This window comes from Mastomys coucha, unplaced genomic scaffold (genome assembly GCF_008632895.1).
Source record: "Mastomys coucha isolate ucsf_1 unplaced genomic scaffold, UCSF_Mcou_1 pScaffold16, whole genome shotgun sequence".
Taxonomy (NCBI): Eukaryota; Metazoa; Chordata; class Mammalia; order Rodentia; family Muridae; genus Mastomys; species Mastomys coucha.
The window spans coordinates 51886101-51910649 of NW_022196898.1; the positions used below are offsets into that span (position 1 = coordinate 51886101).

A 24549-nucleotide genomic window follows, 5' to 3' on the forward strand; every position below is an offset into this window, starting at 1 on the left:
AACATGTTACATATAGCTCATGGCTACTACATGTACAGCTTTTTGCCAGTACATGAAGAAGAGAAATGGGTTAAAACCAGGCCATTTGAACACCTTTCACTTCTGGTTTAGAGATAATTGGACTGTATACCCAAACTATATATATTCTGGGGGAAATTGGGCCCTCTGGTCAGGTATATTTGAGGAAACCTGTACTGGAGTGGTCTGGATATTTGAACCACACTGAAGCTCCTGCATAAAATAAGCTTTGTTAATATTGTTTAGTTTAAGCTTTTTGCATAGCTGGACCAATACTTGTAAAAAAAAAAACCTCACAGTACGTTTATTTTTATTATCTTCAGGTTCAGGAGGCATGGCTCTGGAAGTAAATTTTGGTTCTAGTACTTACTGTGTGTTCAGGATCAGAAATTAATCTCTTTTTAACCCCAGTTTTCCTGTTTGTAAAATGAGGTTGTGGTATTTCATTCATATGGTTGTTATATGGATTTTGGGGCATTGTATGGAAATCATTTAAAACAGTGCTTGGCTCATGGTAGGCAGTTAAAACTATCTTGTTTTCTTTCCTTCTCTCTTTCCTTCCTTCCTTCCTTCCTTTCTTTTTTTCTTTCTTTCTCTCTTTCTTTCTTACTGTGCTTGGTCCTGTAAACATCTCTAATAAAGTAGATTGTTGTTTACAAAGGAATTTTGTCCTTTTGCTTAGTCTAAGACATTTAGGAATGTCCAATTTACTTTGAAATAATTATAAACTCAGAGAAAACACCATAGAGAAGCCTTTTTTTCCCAGTTTACTTCAGAGGTTATATCTTATATAACTATTGTATAATACCAACACCAGCAGACTGATGTGTGTGTGTTTCTGTGCCATTTTTTCATATGTACATTTTTATAACCACCATTGTAAACAAGGCACAAAATTCTCCAGAAACATCTCTCGTGGACTTTATCTTCATATCCTCATGCACTGTCTCCCTGCCTTCTCTTCTGTTTCTAACCAATAACATTCACCAGTCTGTCTCTACCTTTATAATTTTGTCATTTGAGAATATTATATATTTGGGGTCTTTTGAAGCTAGCTTATTAGCTTTAGCCTGGTGTCACTGAGAACGAGACAATATGAGCCAGCTTTTCATGTGGCATATATGTCAATGGCTATCACCTTTCCACTACTGGATAGTTTTCTCAGCAAGAGTATACAGTGATTCTTGGATTTAAGGAATTTTGTTGTCTACGTTGGGGCTATTAGAAGTAAAGCTTCCCGTTCAGTTTTGTTTGGAAGCAAATTTTCATTCTTTGGGAAATATTTTTATTAGGTCATGTGGTGAGCGTATGTTCATGGCTTGTTTTTATTTTACCATGTTGCCATACTGTTTTCCTAAGTGTACTCTCTGCATTCCCGATAGAGACTTAATAATTCTTTTATTTTTTTATTTTTTACGTTCTTGTCAGTATCTGCTGTTGTAACTATTTTTATTTTAGCAGTTTCAGTAGCTGTGAGGTGATAATCTTATGGGTCTCATGGCTAGTAATATTAACCAACTTTTCTTGTTATTTATAGAGCCTCATTGGTAAAATTTGTTTCTTAGTGTTTTTTGTTTGTTTGTATGGTTAGTTGGTTTTTTGTTTGTTTTTGTTTTTGTGGTGCCAATTTTCTAATCATATTGTTTTAAAAAATATTTTAAGAACTTTTTATTGAGAATTATTTGTATATGACAGGTACAATGCCTTTATTTATTGTTTGGCTTGCAAATACTTTCATATTTGCTTTTCCCTATTACTAGCTTTTCCTTCAGTTTAACAAGATGTTTCACACAACAAAACCAGCAATGTTTTATTGAGTCTTTTCTTTAATGAATCATTTTTGGGTGTCATTCTCCCCTTATAATTTCAATTTTTTTGCTTGTTTAAACAGGTGTGAGATTATCTTGTGGTTGGTTTTTTTTGAATGGGATGTGTTCTTTAGGTAAATAGTCACTATAATACCTTTAGTTGAAAGCTTATTGTCCTTCCATTGAATTGCCCTTGCACCTTTATAAAATCACTTCTGCAGCTGATGTCATGGATTACTTTCTATTACTGTGATAAATACCATGACCAAAAGCAACATAGAAGGAAAGAACTGATTTCACAGGTCTCAGTCCATTATGACAGGAAGTCACCTGAAGGCAAAGATCACAAATGAGTGCTGCTGGCTAGCTTCCCATAGACCATTCTATTTGTTTTCTTATACCACCTAGGATCACCTGCCCAGATTTGGCATTGCCTGGGCCCTCTCACATCCTCAGTAATCAAAAAGATATCTCACAGACTTTCAATCTGATGAAGGCATTTTTTTCAGTTGAGGTTCCTTTTTCCCAGGTTCTAGCATTTCAAGTTGACAGCGCTAACCAGCACAACTGGGAGGAGGCAGAGAGACTGGAGCTTTGAAGCCAGCATAGGTTACATAGCAAGTTCCTGGCCAGCTATGTTGGTAGAGAGCCTGTCTAGCAATGCAAGTCCAGTCCCCAGCACAGCCCCAAACTGACTGTGGTAGCACTGGCTGTAACCGCAGTACCTGGGAGGTGAGGTAAGGGGGACCAGGGTTAGGGTCATCCTTTCCCACATACATGTTCATTTGAAGCAGGCTTGGGACCTTGGGACCTTGTCTCAAAATAAACAAAAATCACTTCTCCTGCCTCTTATTTTACAAGTTGGTGAGATTGGTTTTCATGATTTAGATTGTGGAAAACCCTTCATAACAAAAGTTTTATTGGAATACAACTGTTCATATATATATTGTCTATATAGCTTTTTGCATTACAGTAGCAGATTAGGAGTAGTTGAGGCAGAGACCATATGCTCTACAAAGCCTACTGTGTTCTTTATAGAGAAAGCTGGCAACCTCTGGCTTGAGGCATGGACCGTGACTAAGAGACATGTTCCTGCACATCACCCCAACAGTACTCAATCCAAATTCAAAATAGGATAATTTCAGATATTACCACTTCAGACATCTGGCATTGCTCATAAATAGTTAAAAGAACAGTTTGGTATGTAAATACTTACTCCAAAATTGGAAGTAAAATGATTTTCAGAGTTGAGGTAACATGCTTGAAATTTTCTAATGGTAGAACTGAATATTAGACTCTTAAGAAAAACTAAACATCTCAGGGTCCAGTTTGCTCTTTCTGCTGTGCACATTGAGACTGGTGTTTATAAAGAAATATTAAGATGTTTGCTGTATCTTATAAGCAATATGCTTCAGTCTACCTAAGTAGCTACTTGTATCCTTTGATCTTAATTTCTTTCTCTCCTGTTATTGTTTATAAAGCCAAGATCAAAGATAGTTCATCAGAAGTAATAGTTCCTTTTTAACTGCTGTTGGTTGGAAACTATGATCTAATATAATATAGTAAGGAAGAGTCAGAAGATGCTTGCAGAGCTCTTAACTCCAGTGTCACTGAACCTAGAGGATTGCTCTTATGTGAGTCGTCCTTGTCAGCCTCTCTCTGTCTCACTTTGACCCCTTTCTAACTGCTATCATGTGGAAGTGTTTTGTGATATACAAAAGATACTGGATGTGATGGCACATTGATGAGATCACAGTACTTGGAAGGCTTAGGATTGCTGGCTGTAGTAGGGCCCTATCCCAGAAAACTGAAAGATATTGATAGAAACACTTGATTGATTTTTGCAGTAGGAATGGAGAATTATTGTGATTATATTGAGAATTAATTTCACTTATCAGAAACTTCAGAAACTGTTTTCCCTTATCCACCAGAAAGGAAAAAATTTTTGTCTGTAAGGCATGGAAACTTTGATATAACATAATGCTGTCTTTGTGATCACCAATTTGTAAAGGGCACTATGTTTGTGAATACAATAATATTTTTCTGTGCTGGAATCTCATATAGGCTAATATCTGAAGTCCATTAATTGTAATTGGATAATCTTAGTTAATAATCTGCCAGAGTGTTTAGGGAGAGAGAGACTTACAGAAGAGACAGAAAGGAAGAATGTGTGATTTACTGTACTGGTAGAATCTGAATTTTGGAGTTAGACGAGTCTGAATTTCACTGTTAGCTGCTAGCTTTGTGACCTAATGTGAGAAAGAATTTCTATGTCTGCTGAACTGAATTGTTGGATTAAAATGAGATAATGAGTAAGATCCTAATAGACATCTAGTGAGTCAGTTTTCTCCCCCTTATGTTTTACTGTGATATACTATATTGTACTCTGGGCCACTAATTTCTAGTTTTAATCTGAAATTCCAGAGTTGTTGACAAGTATTTTCAAGGTATGTTATCCAGCCCTTTTATTATGATTACAATAAGATAAAGACTTGTGTGTCAGACCTGTGATGAAAGATTTATTCTCTTATTTAATCCTACCAATAACTTTTACGGTAAACACTGGTGTTAGTATTTTAAGGTAAGAAAATAAAGGCTTAAGGGAATTTCTGCGTTTTTCTAGAGGCTAATGAGCAGTAGTGGTGAGGTAGTCATTTCAGTCCAAACTGTAAAGCATTGAGGGGGCACTTTTGGGTTTGTTTTGTTGTAGGGTGTTGTGCTATACCTCATGCTAGCTTTGACCCCACATATTCTCTTATATTCCCTCCAGGGGCTTTGGATTAAGGGGGAACATTAATGCCCAGCTTGATCTTGCACTGTGTGTATGTGTTCATGTTGTTGTTGGAATGCTTGTGGAAGCCAGAGGTCTACCTCAGGAGTCATTCATTCTTCATGAACCTTCCGGTTTGTTTTTGAGATAGTCTCTTTCTGGGACTTGGGACTCATCTATTTAACTGGCTGGCCAGTGAGCTCCAGGGATCCTCTCCATTGCTGGGATTCCAAGCACTTGCCACTATGGTTGGCTTTTTCTTTAGGTTGGGGACTGAAGGAACTCAGGTCCTCATACTTTGCAAACAAGTACTTCACCAACAGAGCGTTTGCCTGTTCTTAAATAGCACATTCTTCATTTAGATTTCTACCATTTGGGAGTGAAAATAGTAATTAACATTTACTATTTGTTATATTCTAGGACTATGCCAAACACTCTGCATGCATCTTTCATTTGTTCCGTACATTTTTACAGGGAAATACTCTTGTCCCCCTTCACCCTGTTTTATCACTCAGAAGCACTGGGGTTTGCAAAAGTCTAGGCTACCTTATTTATTGTAGCAGTGCAGAATGGTAAAGCTTCTTTAGAAGACAATTTGGCAGTGTTTAAAAAGCTGAACATACTCTGTGATATAGCAGTTTACATACTATTTGTTATGTACCCAAAGGATTTGGAAACATATCTGCATAGAAATTTGTAGCAGCATTATTCATAATTGCTAAAAATAGGAAACAACTCAGTTGTTCTTCAAGAGATAAATGAACAAACTGCTCTAAAAACAAACTACTGAGTTCTGAAGGTAATGAAGTAACCTTAAGTGCATTAATACTGGAATAAAAAAAGAGCCTAGTCTAAGAGGGCTATATACTGTGCTATTCCAGTTATGTAACACTGAAAAAAACACTCGTGGAGACAATAAAAAACATCAGTGGTTGCTAGTAATTAGGATGAGGAGCACTTCAGAGTAGTCAGTCAGATCATAGGATTTTTAGGATTAACTGCCCTATATAATATTGTAGTGGTGAGCCCATATCATTTCTATTTGTTCAGACAAGAATGTACAGTACCAAAAGTGAACCACAATTTAGACTGAGACTGCTAGGTGAGGAAGACATGCCAGTGTATTCGGGGGAAGCAACTGTGCGTTGTTACTTTGGCATGGGGACAGTTTATGGGGTATATGGGAAGTTTGTATAGCAAACAAAGCAAAACAAAACAACATGTTTCAGGTTGAATGTTTTTTGTGTAACTGTGTAATGGTAGCATCCAGCAGAAAAGGGCAAGAGGGTCATAAATTCAAGGCCAAGCCGAACCACCTGATAGGTTCAAGGCCAGCATGGTAAATAGAACCTTTTTCAAAGAAGATGCCTATAATGAAAAAAAAAGGGTAGTTTTAGGAAGTGGTAGAACAGGGTTTCTACCTAACTAGCTAGTTTTTTTTTTTTTTTTAACATAAAGAGAATGTGTGTACAGTGTTAAAAACAGTGACTCCCAAAAACTTGGCTTCAAAAGGAGAACCTTTTTGGTTTTCCATTTATATCAGGTTTTTATATAGAACTATTAACTACCCACAAGAGAAGTAAAAATAATTTATTCCTCCATTACTTTTGGGAGACTGAGGTAAGAGGATCTTGAGTTTAAAAATCAGCCCTATCTCCAAAGCAAAAATAAAAATAAAACATAAAATAAGTTTTAGAATGCTTTAGTTCTTTTTTAAGTAATTAATACAATATGAACTATGTTTGCTTTTGCTTATCTACCATGACATTTAGGAATTGAAGGTACCATATTTCCTAAGAGATAGTTCAAGTGTATGTATGCGTATTTGTGTGCTTGTGCACATAAAGTACTGGGAACTGAACCCAGAACTTTGTGAATGCTGGACAAGCACTCTACCAGTGAGGTACATCCTACCCCTTATACTAATTTTTTGCACTAGTGAAAAGTAGATTAGTGTGATATTAAGTAAACTAGGCTATTTGATGATAGATGATGTTAGCTAATTTGAGGACTTTTTCATGTATTCTAAGTGTAGTTGTTGACCTTTAAAGAGAGACAGCAATTTGTTTCTAAGGTCAGTGTCCCTGTCTTTCTCTGTAGTACTACAAGCTTTCTGTATGTCAACTTTTAATCTGATATGAAAAGCTTTCCTTAATATAGGTGAGTGTAGCTTGAGTCTTTGTTGTTAAGAACCGATGAGATGAGGGCTGGAACACCTGCTTAGCATGTACGAGATAGGGTAGGTTTATTTGTTATCACTGTAGAACTAAAATAATACAAGAAGACGGGAAGAAACCAACAATGACAGGCCAGCAAGTCCCTCCGTGGGGAAAGGATATGGAGACCTAGCCTGGAAACTTGAGTTGGATCCCTAGAACACACAGAGAGCTGGAAGGAGACAGCTTCCACAGAGTGGTCCTTTGACCTCCACATATGCACAAAGACAATAAATAATAAAAAAACAGCAGGAAAACTGATGACAGTAAGTTCTAACTCTTACATTATGGAGAAATAATTCAGAAAGAGACTTCCTGAATGCATTTTCTGTGGAAAAAGTAAACCACTCTACCAGGAATGGAAAGATCATGAAGCTTTTAGGCATTCATTGCCCCTCCCCCCTTTCTTTCTTTTGTAGACATTAACTTTTAAATAATTTTTTTTTTAACTCAAAGCAAGGCAATTGGCATTTTTTCATACAGCAATAGTGGCTGACTTTGTGTAATAACCAACAGCGGATAGATGCTTAGGCTATCAGCTAGCTGCCATCACTGCAATTTAAGAACAAATTTTGTTTGTTCATAAAAACTCATTAGCAAGTAGGTGATGAATGTTCTCAAATTTATATACAAAGCCTGAGAAAAATAGTTTACATATGAAAAACAGGCTTAGCTAGTAGACAGATTGACATTTGTGAGATTACAATTGATTTAAGGTCCGTTTCATTTCCTTCCCTCCTCCTCTTTTTTTTGAGGCAGTTATACTATTTTTTTTCCTATAAGTCTTTTGGGCTAAAACTGACAAAGTCGTGGCCATATCACTGATAGGCAAATAGTAATGTAGAAAATAACAGTCAAGGCACTTCCTTCTCAGTACTACTTTCAGTGGCAGATCTAGGTTATAATTCATTTTTTTTTGCATACCTCTTTTGACGACTTCTTCTGAAACTTAAAACCTGATATTTTCAGAGATATATAATTATCTGATATTATATATATAAGCAATCTGATTTTATGTATGTTATATAGTTACATTATAAATGATGCTTGTAAATGAAGTCTCTTTTTATTGTGTCCCTCTTCCCCCCCTTTTTTTGAGACCATTTCTCATTCTGACTCTCTCTGCCCGTTTCTCTTGAGTGCAAAGATCACAAGGGGGAACCTCCATGCCTGGTTTGTTGTTGTTTTAAAACAAGTTTTATTAAACACATTGTGTATTGCTTATATACATTAAAGATTTGCATTTTAAAATATTTTATTTAGATTTTATAATTGTTGTAGTATATGGTCTTTTGGAATGGTTTTATATAAAATCTTTATACTAATTAGTATTTATGTATTATGCCAAATAAGTTGTTTATAACTGGGTATCTATGTTAATGGAATTTCTTATATTGGGAATACTATTGCTTATAGATAAATACTATATACTTATATAATATTTATGTAATATTTATATAATTATATATTTATATTTAACATATAATATTTATATATTTTTATAGATAAATTCTATATAGTAAATGCTAAGCTAAGTTTGAAGGTTAGGACTGTAATTGTTATTTAATTTCAAACTTTTTCTTTTTTTTTTTTTGGACAGGTCTATTTCCTCACAACTAAATAAAAGATGTCTTTCTATACTGGGGTTGTCAATTCATGTAACTATTTAAAACTTGAGTCAGTTTCAAAATTACTTAAATTACTTTAATTTGTTTATTATAGAAAATTGGAAAATATAGATTGAAGAGATAGACATTTATAATCCTGCTACCATTGGTAACTACCAGTAATACCTTAGCATACATGCCTCCAGATATTTTTCTGTATTTTATGTATACAGCACATATATAGATAAAGCAGATTTTCCCAACTTTAGATCTTTTGCTTCTCTTTAGAAATTCACTCCTAGCTCTTCAAATACCCAGATCTCTTATTATTTAGAACTCATTCTAAATTTCACTTCTCAAAAGAGATACCTTAATATCCAGAACGGCCTTTGTTCACCATCTACTGCTTGGTAGTACTGTAGCTGCTTGATCCTCTCTAACTGAATATACGATACAGGACAGTAGAGAAGATTGTGTCTGTGCTATAGTCAGCACTGTAGCTATGTCCAGAGTGTACCTAGCATATGGAATGTATGTTTGTAATAAATCCAAACGAATGAGTGTTAAATAAGAAAATGGTATCAGAATAAACCTGTGTTAAGTGGTCTGGAATAAAAGGTAGTATATACTCTTGACCTCAGATTACTTACAGTCTAGAAGAAAGGTGAATAGTTAAGTATGTAGACTCTGGAATGGGAAGTGCTATGGTGGGAAGTGCAGCATTAGGTTGCTTTCTCTGTGTACTCTGTTAGCTGGGAAAGCTATCAGTACAGGGCTTCTAGAAGAGTAACAGTATGAGCATTTTATAACAGGATTTTTATGTCAATTTCTCTACTCCATTATTTAAAATGGCTTAGTAATGTATCTATGATGTATGTAGATATCAGAATTTAATCATCATATTAGGCAATTTATAGGATTTTTCTTTTGTTCTTTTAAAGATACTGTCATGGCTATCTTTGTAGATCTTCCAGTCATTTCCCAGATAACTTTGACTTAGAATTGTTTTTTTCTGGATTTGGAGTTTATACATATATTCAAGGCTTGTAGTACATATCACCAAATTGTCATTTGTGAAAATTTTATTAGTTTTTTTTTTTTAATAAGGATTAAGATTTTTGAGGTCTAAAGATTTTCTAGTTATCATCCCTGTAATCTTTGGTAAGTGCTTCAGTAAGCACTCTATTTTTTGCTTTGTTCCTCCATAAACTAGTGTAGAGAATGACTTCCAGGTAGGATTCGAGGTGAAATGCAGTCTGGAGAGTGCTCTGTGCAGAGAGCCTCGTGCAGAGTAAGCACTGTTAGATAACTTCACACTATTTGCTGGGGTTTGCCTCTGTGTTTTCTTTTTATGTCTTCCTGTTTGTGTTGCATTTCTTTTACTTTTTCTCATGAAAAGAGGAAAAGGGCTTCTATTTCAGGTCCTTTTTTGAGAGTCTTGCTTTAGAGCCCAGACTAACTTTCAGTTCTTCATCTTTTTTTTTTCTTTATTTACATGTCATACAATATCTCCTTTCCCAGGTTCCCCTCCAAAAAAACAAAAACAAAAACAAAAACAAACCCCTGTTCCTCCCCACCCCCTGCTCACCACCCCACCCTTTCCTGATTCCTGGCCCTGGTATTCCCCTACACTGGGGCATAGAACCTTCACAGGGCCAAGGTCCTCTTTTCCCATTGATGACCAACTTGGCCATCCTCTGCTATACATATGCTACTGGAGCCATTAGTCCTACCATGTGTGCTCTTTGGTTGGTGGTTTAGTCCCTTGGAGCTCTGAGGGTACTTGTTAGTTCATATTGTTGTTTGTCCTAAGGGGCTGCAAGCCCTTCAGCTCCTTGGGTCCTTTCTCTAGCTCCTTCATTGGGGACCCTGTACTCAGTCCAATGTATGGCTGTGAGCCTCTACATCTGTATTAGTCAGGTTCAGTTCTTCATCTTTTTGTCAGTCTCCCAGACACTTGAAGTACAGTGTATGCTACCACTTTAGGCCCAAAAGGATATTATTGTAAAGTCTTGGTGGTCTTTACTGAAGAAAAGTAATGAACACTTTAAAGAGACACAGCAGGAAAAAGGGATGACAAAAATGTAGCAAGACAGAAAAGGAGAAAAAGATTGGGAGGAAGGAGAACACTTGGGGAGAATAGGTGAAAGGTCAGAGTGGGAGTGGCCACCTGTGTCAGCAGTCTCTGTGTCCTAGAGTTGTTGCCTCTTCCTCCACCCTGCTGCTGCAGACAACATTGTTTTTAAGCCCATTTGACAGGTAAAATATTGTTTTATGGCTTAGTTTGTCTTTGGCTCAACTTTATGTACTATAATAATTAATAGACTGACAGAAAAATGTGAAACAACAAACTTCAATTTAGATTTTATGTAACTAAATACATCATATGGTGTAGCACACACTATTTCCATGTTTTATCTTTATTACAAGTCATATGAACTATATCCTCTGTGTTTGTGTGTGTGTGTTGTCCATGGCCTTGCACATATTAAGTAAGTGTTACATACCATTTAACTATAGTTCCAATAACAACTCATTACCAGGTTTTCTGTTTTTTTGTTTTTGTTTTTTAGTATAATCTTTGACCCAGAATATTACTGTATTTTAAGATTTTTGTCTCTTTTTTTATTTCTAATGATAAAAAAATGTAATAACATTCTCAGAAATTAAGGAGAAATTTTTTTAATTTTAGATCAAATACCTTAAGACACATGTATATTGACACTGGTCCTAGCAACTAACTTATTTTTAATTATTGTGGCCAGAAACAGCAGATGAAAATGGTAAAACCCAGAGAGCTGATGATTTTGTCTTGAAGAAAATAAAGAAGAAAAAGAAAAAGAAACACCGAGAAGATATGAGAGGAAGACGCCTTAAAATGTACAATAAGGAAGTACAAACCGTCTGTGCTGGCCTGACCCGCATCAGCAAAGAACTTCTCACCCAAGGACAGCTAAATAGCACTTCAGGAGTTAATAAGGAGTCCTTCAGGTATTTGAAGGATGAACAACTGTGCAGATTAAATTTGGGCATGCAAGAATATCGGGTGCCCCAGGGAGTACAGACACCTTTTACAACGCACCAAGAACATTCTATTCGCAGAAATTTCTTAAAAACAGGTACTAAATTTAGCAACTTTATTCATGAAGAACACCAGTCCAATGGTGGTGCTCTTGTCCTTCATGCATACATGGACGAACTCTCATTTTTGTCTCCAATGGAGATGGAGAGATTTTCTGAGGAGTTTCTTGCTTTGACATTCAGTGAAAATGAGAAAAACGCTGCCTACTATGCTTTAGCCATAGTGCATGGAGCGGCTGCGTACCTCCCAGACTTCCTGGACTACTTTGCTTTTAATTTTCCCAACACTCCAGTGAAAATGGAAATTTTGGGCAAGAAAGATATTGAAACAACCACCATTTCAAATTTTCATACTCAGGTAAGGTAAAATTATTGTTCAATTGGATAGTAAATACAGTTTTTCAACAGTGTTAATTAACTTCATTGTGTTACACAACACACCTGCACACATTATAAAAATTCCTCATAATAAAAGTGCTTCAAACTGTCTTTTCTTTAAATTGTAATTCCTACCTGGTGAGATCTTTGGTAGGGGACTTGTACTTGCTTGAAGAAATGCTTTATATGTCATATGAGTTTATGGAAATAAGCTTGAAAATGAATCCAGGCTAGTGTAGAGTATATGATTTAGACATTGTAGCCTCAGGGCAACACTAGTGAAGACTCTGATACTAGAATTTGAAAATGGAAGGGTGTTGGCTTCTTTATGTAGCAGGTTTTGCTTAAGTTCTTTCTGTAACTTGTTGGCAGTCTGTCCCAGAAATACATCCCATTGGTGTGATTTGTGACTGGAGAGACCGCCGTTGCCTCTGCTCCTTCTGCCTGTGCACTGTTGTAGGTAAAGACATTTTCTGATTGAAGCCTTGCTTGGGCAGTTAGGCTTAAGTCAGCAGGGAAACGTTCCTTTCTAATCAGTTTTTAGCCAAGGTTTCCTTTCAGTGGAATTATTGTAGAACATTAAAAAGAACAATACTGAATCTGAAGGTTTTTAAACATTTTTGTTTTTGTTTCTCCGTTTGCTTTTCTAAGATTGTAAATATGAATGGGCAACACTAGGTTTTATACTGTAGATATTGCCGTTCAAGTTTAGTGGAGACTATTTCACTTTTTAAAGATTTATATAATCTGCTTTTTCAGGTTTTATAGTGATTTACTGCCATTTTCCCTTAAAATTTTTTTTGAGGTAAATGAAGTTTCACAATCCGACTCTCAGCTGCTTCTATTATAGTGGGTTCAAGCTGCTTAGACTCACCTGAACCCTCCTCTAACTTGGATTTTTTAGTTAATCTTAACATCCTTGCCTCCAATGAGGGGAGTATCCAATTCAGATTTATGGGCTTCAGAATTTCTCTAATTGAAGTTCTCTCTGCAGTAGAGAGAGCAGGAGCAGCTAATCTGGAGAGGTCGCAAGAGGTCGCCCAAGATGTTGGAACTCCATGTGCAATAAAGGGCTTCGTCTTGGATTTTGGCCTTGTTACTGCAATCAGGTACCAAAGTACTGACTTTTGTAGTAGATTTTCCTTTCTTTTTCTTTTTTAAAGGAGTTTTTCCCTTTGAAAGTTAAAGAATCCTACTTTGATAAATACTGAAAAAGAGACAAGAAAACAACTCTAATCTATAGTTAACGAAGTTACTGCTGAGAGCGGGATTTACATATTCCATCACTTTTTTAGATTAGAGAAATTAAATACATTTTCTATTCTGACAGATCAGCAAGCGTATCTAAAAAATAAGCCAGAAATTTGGGGGGAGATAAGGTTTTGTAAAGGTGACTTTTTAAACTTTCACTTTAGTCTATAGATTGAGTTTGTATGTCAACAGACAATACTTTGACTAAATAAGACATCTCAAAATGGTATTCCCTGCTGATTTTTGTCTTCCAATTAATTTTTTAAATGGAGCTGACATTTAAATGACTGTACCAACAACTTACCTTGAGATTTACTTTGTGGTTTATAAAATAAGTACCCTTAAGGAATATGTTAGATTGTTATGGAATTAGATCTTACTGCTTTAGCCATGTAAGAGGATTGAAGACTGGGTCTTGTTGCGATTGTGCTCCAGTAACTTAAGTTTTGATTAGCCATGAACCTTGAAATTTGCATTTGTAAAGTTTTTGATGGATGTGAGATGGAAGCTAACACATTAGTTCACATTTGTTTATGGCCTGTAGAAATGTTCATGTCAAGAGTATTTGAAACAACCAGGAGGTAGGTAAGCAATTTGTCTCTGCTGTCCATTGAAGACACTGTTCATTTGTTATCCAGTCATACAGTCAGTAAGTAGAAGAGTCAGGATAGAATCCAAGGCCATCTGACTGCTTAATGTGACCACTGGGAAAGAGATTGCTGCTTCTAGTTGTCTAACATTGTGGTTATGAAGCTAAAATTGTATTTCAGTGTAAAGTAGGAGGAGCTTTGTTTTTAATATTTTTAAAACAAATACGCTTAGATGCTGGGAATTAAGTGAACACACTGGGTATTTTGAATATCTATGTTCTGTAATCTTATAAACTTCTGTCAAGTTATAAAGCCAAGTAAGCATGCAGCCATAATAATTGTTCATGACTGTATTTCAAGATAGGTTTCAGCTTTTATTGAGCCCCTACCAGCTACTGGACACTCAGTTCTTAAGAGGACTAACTGATGAATTTAGCCTAAAGTGGCAGTTATAAAATAGTTTAAGAAGAATAATGTGCACAGGGTGATTAGATAGCATTTTAAAGCATTTTATGCTTAAGGAGGCTCTTAAAAGCATATCAATACTTAACTTGGTGTCTTAGGGTTTTACTGCTGTGAACAGACACCATGACCAAGGCAAATCTTAGAAAGAACAACATTTAATTGGGGCTGGCTTACAGATTCAGAGGTTCAGTCCATTATCATCAAGGTGGGAACATGGCAGCATCCAGGCAGGCATGGTACAGGAGGAGCTGAGAATTCTACATCTTCATCTGAAGGCTGCTAGCAGAATACTGACTTCCTGGAAGCTAGGATGAGGATCTTAAAGTCCTTCCCCCACCACAGTGACACACCTATTCCAACAGGGCCACACCTTTTAATAGTGCCACTCCCTGGGCCAAGCATAAGCAAACCACCACACTTGGTATGGTCATTGTAAAACAAAATGAATTTTTACCTGTGCAAATGTACAGTCTTGAGAATGTGCCACATTTGGGGAGCTTTGAATAGCTTGGTGAAGCAAAGGAACACTCTGTTTTTTTGTTAAGAGTGGTTAGAGTGAGAGAAGAGGAAGAGAGAGTAAGATTGAGGGGTGGGTAGTTGCAGGTGTAAAAAGCTCTATATGATATGGTAAAACACTTTTTCTAAAGGTGATGGGCATTTTCTTAGGGGGGTAACAAATTATACTTGTAAAGATTAAATGGTAAGGTAGAGAATGAAAATGTGAGAGAAAATGAATTTGTAAACAAGAAAACTGATTAGGTTACTATAGTAACTAGATCAGAAAAGTTCCATGTTCAAACTGATAACAGTTTTGGAGAAAAGAATGAGATTTGAGAAATTATTAAGTGGAGGCTAACTGGGTTTAGTGAAAGAGGGCCAGTTTTAAGATACGGCTTAAAATTGGAGTCAGTGATAAGGAAGGTTATCTGGAGAGGATGGAGGGTGGGTGCTGTAGTATTGAGATCTTTTGATGTACTTCTAACTCCCACCCTGTCTTTAGTGCTAGAGATTGAAACCAGGACTTTGTGTGTACTGGACAGGTGCTCTTCTGTGGAGCTAGCAGGTCTTGGCTGCTGGAGATATTTTGAATTGGAGGTGTATATTTGAGCTTATTTTTAGAAAGTTTTCTTAGTAGCTGAATCTGTGGGTCTGAGGTTGGGAAATGCAGGTTTTGGGTTAACATGTAGGCAGACCGGAGATGATGGTAGAATTGAGAAGAGGTGAAGATAGAGGGTAGTGGACTTGCCTGTAAGTGTGAGAATTTGGGAAGAGACCTAAAAAGGAAGGCAGATGAGGATATGTTTCCTAGATTTTAACAGTAATGGGATGATAAAAATATAATATAGCTAGCAGATGGGATGGCTCAGTGGTTAAAAACAGTTGCTGTGCAGTCATGAGACCTGAAGTTTGGATCATATCACCCATTTTACTAGCTGGGGGTCTTGTAAATACTTGTAACTCCAGCTTATCCATCTGACTTAAAAAAAAAAATCTTAAAAAAAAATTACACATAATGTTTGCAGACAAAAGCTTAGCTTGGTGTCTTCTGAGACGCTCTACCCAGCAGCTGATTTAGACAGATGCAGAGACTCACAGCCAGACATTGGATGGAGTTTGGGGAGTCTTATGGAAGAGTTGGGGGAAGGATTGAGGGCCCCGAAGGGGATAGGAACTCCACAGGAAGGCCAACAGAGTCAACTAGCCTGGACCCTTGTGGGCTCTGAGAGACTGAACCACCAATAAAGGCTGGACCTAGGCACCCTGCACTATGTAGCAGATATGCAGCTATCTTCATATGGGTCCTGACCAACTGCAGTGGTGGCTATTCCTAAGGCTGTAGTCTGTCTGGGAATCCATTCCCCCTAACTCAGCTGTCTTGACTGGCCTCAGTGGGAGAAGTCCTAGCCCTGCATGGACTTAATGTGGCAGGGTTGGGGGATAACCAAGGGGGTCCTCCTCTCATTCAGAGGAGAAGAGGAGGGCCGTAAGTTGAGGGACTGTGTCTTGGGGGTACTGGGAGGGGGTACAGTGATTGGGATGTAAAGTGAATAAATTGAAAAAAATTACACAGCATGTGATGGATCAAGTAGGATAAAGATGGAAAAGTGTTAGGCTTACAAGTTAGGAATTTAATTGGAAACATCATCAGGACTGGTGCTTTGCAAAATGCTGGGATAATGGTGGTGGTGGTGGAATTTAAGTATTGTAAATTGTAGCTTTTCTTTAGAACCTTGCTATCAAAGTGTGCTTGAGTGTTTTTGGCAGCACCACAGTGCATGCTAGAAATGGGTGCTCTTGCTTTTACTGAGATCTTTCAAATCAGAATCTAGATGTTTGAAGGTTCCTGAGATGATTACTAAGCACATGATGATTCACTAAGCACTGCTTTAGAATTTTGTCCTCTAGCAGGAGCAGGCTGTCAATATGAAAAGCACATTCCAGGCAGGGTTTACCTGATGAATGGTAGGTTAAACAGTTGGGCATAAATAGTTATTAAGTAGGTTAAAGCTGTCCCAAGGTGGTTTGGGAACTCCAGCATTCCAGATTACCACAATCAAAGAATTCTTACCAGTCAATTAGCCTTTTAGAATTTTTAACCTAACCTCAGGCACCTCTTTTTTCTCCCCTGGGAACTTCAGCTGATGAAGTAAACTGGAAGATTGTTTCACGTAAGAAAAGTTAGAGTTTCTATTACTTTTCTATTTTTTAGTTACTATATTGGGTTAAGGTATAGTCCATGTATAGGTTGTTTTTCTTTTCTTTTTATTTATCTCTTAAGATTTTATTTATTTTATTTATATGAGTACACTGTAACTGTCTTCAGACACACCAGAATTGGGTATGGGATCCTGTTACAGATGTTGTGAGCCACCATGTGGTCTCTGGGAATTGAACTCAGGACCTCTGGAAGAGCAGTCAGTTTTCTTAACTGCTGAGCCATCTCTCCAGCCTCCTTTTTTTTTTTTTTTTTTTTTTTTTTTTTTTTTTTTTTTAACATTTTATAATCATTAAATATTTTAACACTTCAGGAGGTAAGTTCATTATGTCAATTGGAACACCAAGCTGATCCTTGTCTGTTTACTTAACTCCTAGGGACTGACTGCTAAAGGATAGCATGAATTTGAATTTCTTTGTGAATTTGAATTTCTAAAAGACCATGCATGTATTAAGACAATAAGATGTTTTTATAATTCTGTAATAGTATTCATTTTTAATTTTTAATTGGTCATTGGCTAAGTCCCAGTTTTGGCCAAAAATGTTTGAATGTTTGTCTACTCTTTAGGTCAGTTAATGGAGAAATTTCTATGTTTACATGTATTAATATGTATTGTTCACATAGAAATGCCTTTTTTTCTTAAAAAATTTTATCTGCATACATTTTGGGAATCAATATGATTTTGATCTTTTTAATTAGGTATAAATTATAGCTATAGTATTAGATATCTGAAAAGTCTTATAATATTTTAGGCTGAATTGTTACAATTCTACAATAAAGTCTTCCGTCCTTAGTGCCTTATGTTATTGTAGACCTGTGATAGCAGAGGAACTGATAAAAGCTCAAATCTTTTTAAGGATCACAGGCCTTAGGAAAGAGGAAGTTATCTTTAAGTCCTTGTATCCCTTGTATTCTACTGGGTGACAGTATTTTGGTCATAATACTTTGTCACCTTCCCAAGATTAAATAATTGCAGGTCCTTAACAAGGAATTGTTTTGTCCTTTCTCTGAATGGTATGAAAGTCTAGGGCTTGGGGCTTAGAAAACTATCATGTGCATATAATTCAACTGAGACTCTTATAATATCTTAGTATGTATTAGACTTTGCCCGACCATGTGTCTGTATACCATGCACATGCCTGGTGTTTGCAGAGGCCAGAAGAGAGTGTCAGATGCCCTGAAACTGGAACTATAGTTGGTTTGCGTGGCCTTATGGTGCTGGGAATGGATCCTAGGTCTTTTGAAAGAGCAGCCAATACTCGTAACCTCTGAGCTGTCTCTCCATCCTCATGCAGCCTGCATTTCTAACATTCTTAGGTAGTGCTGATGACTCTAGAAGACCACAGGTCTTGTAAAGTTTATGATGACTTCCACATGAAAACAGCAACAAGCTGTTAATGTACTAATGTTAAAATGGGGATTGTTTTAAACATCACTGAGATGAAAGGGTATGCACAAAGAAGGATGATGGATGTATATGTGCTGCAGAGCAAATGTTCGTGTTTTAAGTTCTGTTCTTTTCTTTTCCCCAAAGAATTTCTGTACTTAGTATTGGAGATTTCATTGAAGGACATACTTAAAAAATTGTAGTAAGTCCAGGACAGCCAGGGCTATACAGAGAAACCCTGTCTCAAAAAACAAAAAACAAAGAAAAACCCCAAAACAAAAAAAATTGTAGTAAGACATGTTTTCCACTTGACCTGAGTAAGAGCATACATATAAAAGGGTTTTTTTGTTTTGTTTTGTTTTGGTTTTTTTGTTTGTTTTGTTTTTTTCGAGACAGGGTTTCTCTGTAGCCTTGGCTGTCCTGGAAGTTACTCTGTAGACCAGGCTGGCCTCGAACTCAGAAATCCGCCCACCTCTGCCTCCCAAGTGCTGGGATTAAAGGCGTGCGCCACCACCGCCCAGCACATATAAAACTTTATTTGGGTAGAAAATGTTACTTTTATAATAGAAGTATTCTAAAAAATAATATTCTGTAGGATTGGACTATCCAACTTGTCTTGTTTTAGAGAATAAAAAAATTATTTGCCTATCATATGTTAGGATAAGGCTTATTAGCTCTCTAACCTTTGATTAATATATTGACATTTTTGTAATATTGACCGTTGTGATCAAGAATGGAATTAGTAGAATAATATGTAATTGGGAAATAGCTAAACCCTTGAGGAGCTCTAAGCATTAGTACATTGTATAAAAGGGAAAAACAAATACTTGAAAGTTGCTGCCTTTAGAAAATAGAACAGTATACATAGCAAGTTTGATTATTTTGTGTAGTTCTTGGTACAGCTTGTAGTAAACTCACTTTGACCCACTCAATGCTTTTCCATGGAATGTTTTTTCCATAGGTCACAAGGTTAGGGAGATTGCAGGCTTGCTTTTTCCTTTCTGTTTTTTAAACAATCAGCTTAAATAGGCTTTTTCCTGAAGTACAAGTTCTATGGAACAATCCATCCCTCATATACAGAGTTTTTAGTTTGATGATACATTTCAAGCTTGGTGTTGTTCTGAGTATTAACGGGTGGTTTTAGAAGTTGTGTATTGGATACACAGTGGGACTAACCTAATTCTCAGAAATGATATAGGATAAATGCAATGTTGAGTTTGTAACCTAAAGAACCATTTGTATGTTGACATAGAGCAGTGTGTACAGAGAGGTTGTTGGTTAATATTTGGTGGCTATCACAAACGTACCAGTTCTTTGAGTGCATGCTAAGCATGAGTAATTCCACACTGTTCTCTCCCGATATTAAAGGTGGGTTTTCTCTGTTGCCATTGTCTTCTGCTTTCCTGGCAGCTTTACTTTGTTCTCCTCTGCTCTCTTTGCTTACTTCCTTGTAATACTGCTCATGTTTGTTCTTCTACCCACTCTGCTGTAATATACTTTAGAAAAATGATAGAACTCAGCTTGTTTATTGCTTTCATAGAAAATACTTGTCATTATCTCAGATTTTTTTGTAGCTTCCTATTCATTACATCTGGAGTAAGTCTGAGATACATCCCCAAATGACTCAATTTCTGCAATCAGGGAAATTTTAAGAGGCATTGTTTTACATCGCATGCTATCTATCCCTACTATAATTCCTTTCATTTGATATGTAGGTACAGTCTTAGATTTTCATAACATCATAAACTGAGACATAATCTTGTCTAACATCTATACAGTACAAAATTATTTTAAAACCCCCTTTGAGGTTGATAATCAGTCATTTGGGGCTGTCTTTTTATAAGGTTTTATGAAAACTTGGAAGCATTGCTTAGGAAAGTCAGCTTATTTGCCCGTGGCCTATTCTTCAAGACTGAAAATTTAGTGTTCTCCGTCTCACTCTTTTCTTCCTTTCCCTTTACCCCTTCGCCCTCCCCTCCCCTTCTTCTTCTTCTTCTTCGCTTCCTCCCCCTCCCCTTCTTCCTCTTCCTCCTCTTCTTCCTCCTCTTCCTCTTCCTCTCTCTCCCTCCCTCCCTTTCTCTCTCTCTTTCTCTCTCTCTCTCACTCTGTTTGCATACATGTGTGTATAGGCTACAAGTCAACATCACATTTCTTTCTCAATTATTGTTCATCTACTTTTTTTGAGGCAAGATCTCTCACTGAACCTAGGAGCTCACTAATTTAGCTAGACTAGCCAGCCAGTGAGCTCTAAGGATTCACCTGTGTCCTCCTCCCTGGCCCTGGATTTATAGGGTTTTGGGGATCTGACATCCGGTACTCACACTTATGTAGCAAACACTTTATGGCCTGAGTCATCTTCCCAGTCCCTCACCCCTTCGTGGTCTGTTAGAGAAGGTACTGCATTAACTACTCTCCTATTTGTGTTCTAGATTCTGACCCTCAGCCTACTTGTTTATTACTTACACTTTTGAGCCAGGGTCTTATGCTTTCCAGTCTGGCCTCTAACTTGCTATGTAGTTGGACTTCTAACCCTCCTGTCTCCTTTTTGAATGTTAGGACTGCAGGTAGGGCCACCAGGCCTAGTGTATGCAGTGCTGAGAGTTGAGCATAGGCCTTCATACATGCTAGATAATCACTCTATTAACTCACCATATCATGAGCCCCCATTGTTTAAAAATATATATAACATAAGCTTTTAACATTTTGACCATTAAAGACTGTGATTCTGTGGAGTTAATTACATTCGAATGTTATATAATCATCATCACTGTTCGTTTCCAGAGATTTTTCCACCACCACAAACAGAAGCTACCCATTTCTGGATTTTCAGTAATAATAAGCCATCCCTACTTCTCTAACCTTTGCCTCCTCCATTTTAAATGAAAACGGGAGAGGTTATATACATGAATTGCTGCTTTGTATGTGTTCTTTAAAAGACAAGTTGTTCTTTTTAATTCTAAAGCAAATCTTTGTCTTGAATTTATTTTTATAATTTTTATCAATTACATACTTTACTATGATGTATATTTTGAGAGACTCCAGTTATATTTGGGTTTTATATTTAGTACCAGAGAGGCTAGCACCCTTGATCTTCTATGGAAGGAGAGGGAGATGGATGTGGGTATTCACAGCACACTTTTCGTTGTATATTTTTATCCTGGTTTAATGGCTATCACCTTAGAAACTTGTTTATACTGGTAGTTAGACTTCTGAGTTACTTTTGTCTGACTTATGTCTAGTTTATGTCCTCACGATTATCACTCTGGTCCTAGGAGCCTGACTTTGTATTTTCTTTAGCCACTCAGTGGGGAAAACCCTCTGGTAATCCCTGTTTCTTTAGACAGAAGGCCTGCGTTTGATATACCACCGTAATTTAAATAGGAAATATGCTCAGAGGTCTACTACAGATTCTAGTTAGTCCACTTGCCCTGCCCCACATCATGTTAGGCAAGAAAGAAACAGAGTACCCAACACAGCATGAAAATAAAATGACACATTCTACTGTGGTGGTTTGTATATGCTTGGCCCATGGGAAGTGGCACTATTAAGGAGGTGTGGCCTTGTTGGAGGATGTGTGCCATTGTATAGGGCTCCTCATGCTTAAGCTCCTCCCAGTGTGGAAGAGACCTTCCTCCTGGCTACCTATAGAGGAGGAGGACAGTCTTCCTGGTTGCCTTTGGATCAGGATGTAGTACGCTTGCACACTGCCGTGCTTCCTGACATGATAATAATGGACTGAATCTCTGAAACTGTAAGCCAGCCCCAGTTAAATGTCCTTTACAAGAGTTGCCTTGGTTATAGTTTCTTTCTTTCTTTTTTTTTCTTTTCTTTTCTTTTCTTTTCTCTTCTTTTCTTTTTTTCTCTTTTTTTTTTTTTTGGTTTTTTTTCCAAGATGGAGTTTTTCTGTATAGCCCTGGCTGTCCTGGAACTCACTCTGTAGGCCAGGCTGGCCTCGACCTCAGATATCTGCCTGTCTCTGCCTCCCAAGTGCTGGGATTAAAGGGTTGCACCATCACTGCCTGGCTATACTTTCTCTTCACAGCAATGAAACCCAAACCAAGATAACTACTATATCTCATGGATTATTCGTTAGGATCCTAGTTTTGTTTCAACAACGTTGTATGAGAATTATGTTGATGAACAAAATTAGATCATTGATTGTCACCCTCTGTATTGAGGGTATTGGAAATTGGATATTACAGTTCTCTTGTTCTTGGGCATTTACTGTTTTATAATATTGTCATGTTGTAATTATTGGTGTAAAGGTCTATCCACATGTATATCCTGATATTTCTACTTATTTTTTTTTCCTAAAAATTCACAACTGTTACTTACCAGGATTCAATGGCTCAAATAAGACCTCACATGTAGGAAATCTTTGCTCTATGGTGCCATTTGGTTGGTGGTTCAGATAGGTCTAGAATTCTAGATTAGGTAATTTTCAATTTGTAAAGGTATTGTTCTAATGTCTTTTAAACTTCAAAGTTTCTGTTGAGGAACCCAGTGTTGTCATTTCTGATCCTTTTTGGGCGCCTTTCTCCCTACCACTCCCTCTGTCTTTGGACATTTTCAGCATTTCTTTATTACAAAAATTGAGAATATTAAGAATAACGTGCTTTGAGATAATATCTCTCTTATTACTATGAAATGTATCAAGCATATAAAGAAATATGTTATAAACATTTAGATTAATATCATGAAACCTGAGAATGCAACTTTATCAGTGCAGTTGAACTTTATTCTCTCTGCCTTTTCTATATGAAAAGAGATATTCTTCCATGTGAGTATATTTTCTACTATTTCTTTCCTTTTTTTCTTTCTCTCCTTTCCCCTTCCTTATCTTCCCAGTCACCTCTCCTCTTTTTGCCTCTCTCTTCTCTCACCCTTACCCACCCCCTTTTTTTCTTTCTTGCTGGGGACTGAATCCAGATTCTTAGGCATGTTAGGTAAGTTCTACCACTGAGCTACATTTCTAGCTTTAACTCTTTGCTATTTCCTTCCCGCAGTTTTCATTGCTCTTCCTCCTCCTCCTCTTCTTCTTTTCCTTCAGAAAATCTTTTTGTATGTTAGTTCTCCCAACTGATGGTCTAATTTACTTAATTTTTTAATCTCATTTTCATTACATTGGTTACATATATACATAGCATGCACATGTGTAGGTCAAAGGACAATTTAGAGATTATTTTTCTTCTACTGAATATGAGTCCTGGGCATTGAACTCAACATTAGGCCTGGTGGCAAATGCCTTTACCCTTGGAGCAACTTTTTTTGTCTTAATTTCCTTTTTTAAGTGGGTATATTTTAAGTTTGTTATATTGCTGTGGCTGTTTTTAATCTCTTGGCTCAGGTTGGTCCTCTACTTTTTTCCATTTTTTTAATTATATATTTTTCTTTTTGTTCTACTGTTTCCCTTTTCTACTATATATGAATTTTAGCTAAAATGGGTTGAATTTAATAAGTTTCATTCTTGTTTGCTGTTGCTTTTAAAATAATTTTGTTACTCTGTCATGGATGAAATTATTTTAATTATTAAGTTAATCAGATTTTCTTTTCTGTTTTGTTTCTACAAATTCTGTTTTTCTTAGTGTTTTATTATATTATAGGTTTTTTTTTTTTCCAAAGTGATCGGGTGTTATGTTCATATTTAAACATGAGTTACCACAAAAGTGGTCAGAAACTCTGCAGTCACATAGGTGGGACTTACCAGTTTGTGACTCAGTAAGGAATCCATAGCATTGTGGGTAAGGCTCTAACTATCAGTGTTTTTTCTCTGGGGCTTTTAATTTCTATAGTTAAGAGCCATTACATTTTGCCAGGGAGTTAGAATATCGGACTCTTCCTTCCTTCTTTCCTTCTTCCCTTCCTTCCTTCCATTCGAGATAGGGTTTCTCTATGTATCCCCGGCTGTCCTTGAACTCACTCTGTAGACCAGGCTGGCCTCAAACTCAGAGCTAGTGCTAGTAGTTCTTATATTTTTTTTTCCCTCTTTAAACTTGTTCTCAGATTTTAGCTTACTGTTACTTTAAAGGACATTCTATACTCTGTATTGTAGTGTCCCATTTTTTTATTCTGAAGACCTCACAGTTTACAATGAAATGTTTTAGATTAGTTTATGTCTTTTCCACTAGACTATAAGAAGTCAGGAATAGGTTTGGTTTGCTGTATCTATGTTGAGTGCAGTCTTGGAACATAACATAAATTTATAGTAAATGAATGGTTTGGGCTTTTTATTATTTTTTTTTAAGATTTTATTTATTTATTA

At 36.7% G+C, this 24549-nt stretch overlaps 1 protein-coding gene across 1 annotated transcript in view; it reads left to right on the forward strand.

Annotated features, from left to right (window-relative positions):
- Rsbn1 (round spermatid basic protein 1) overlaps window positions 1-24549 on the forward strand; it is a 51207-nt gene that overhangs the window by 2845 nt on the left and 23813 nt on the right. Inside the window, exon 2 of the mRNA XM_031375053.1 lies at window positions 11185-11858. Coding sequence (XP_031230913.1) covers window positions 11185-11858 — 674 coding nt within the window. The remainder of the gene's footprint in view (window positions 1-11184; window positions 11859-24549) is intronic.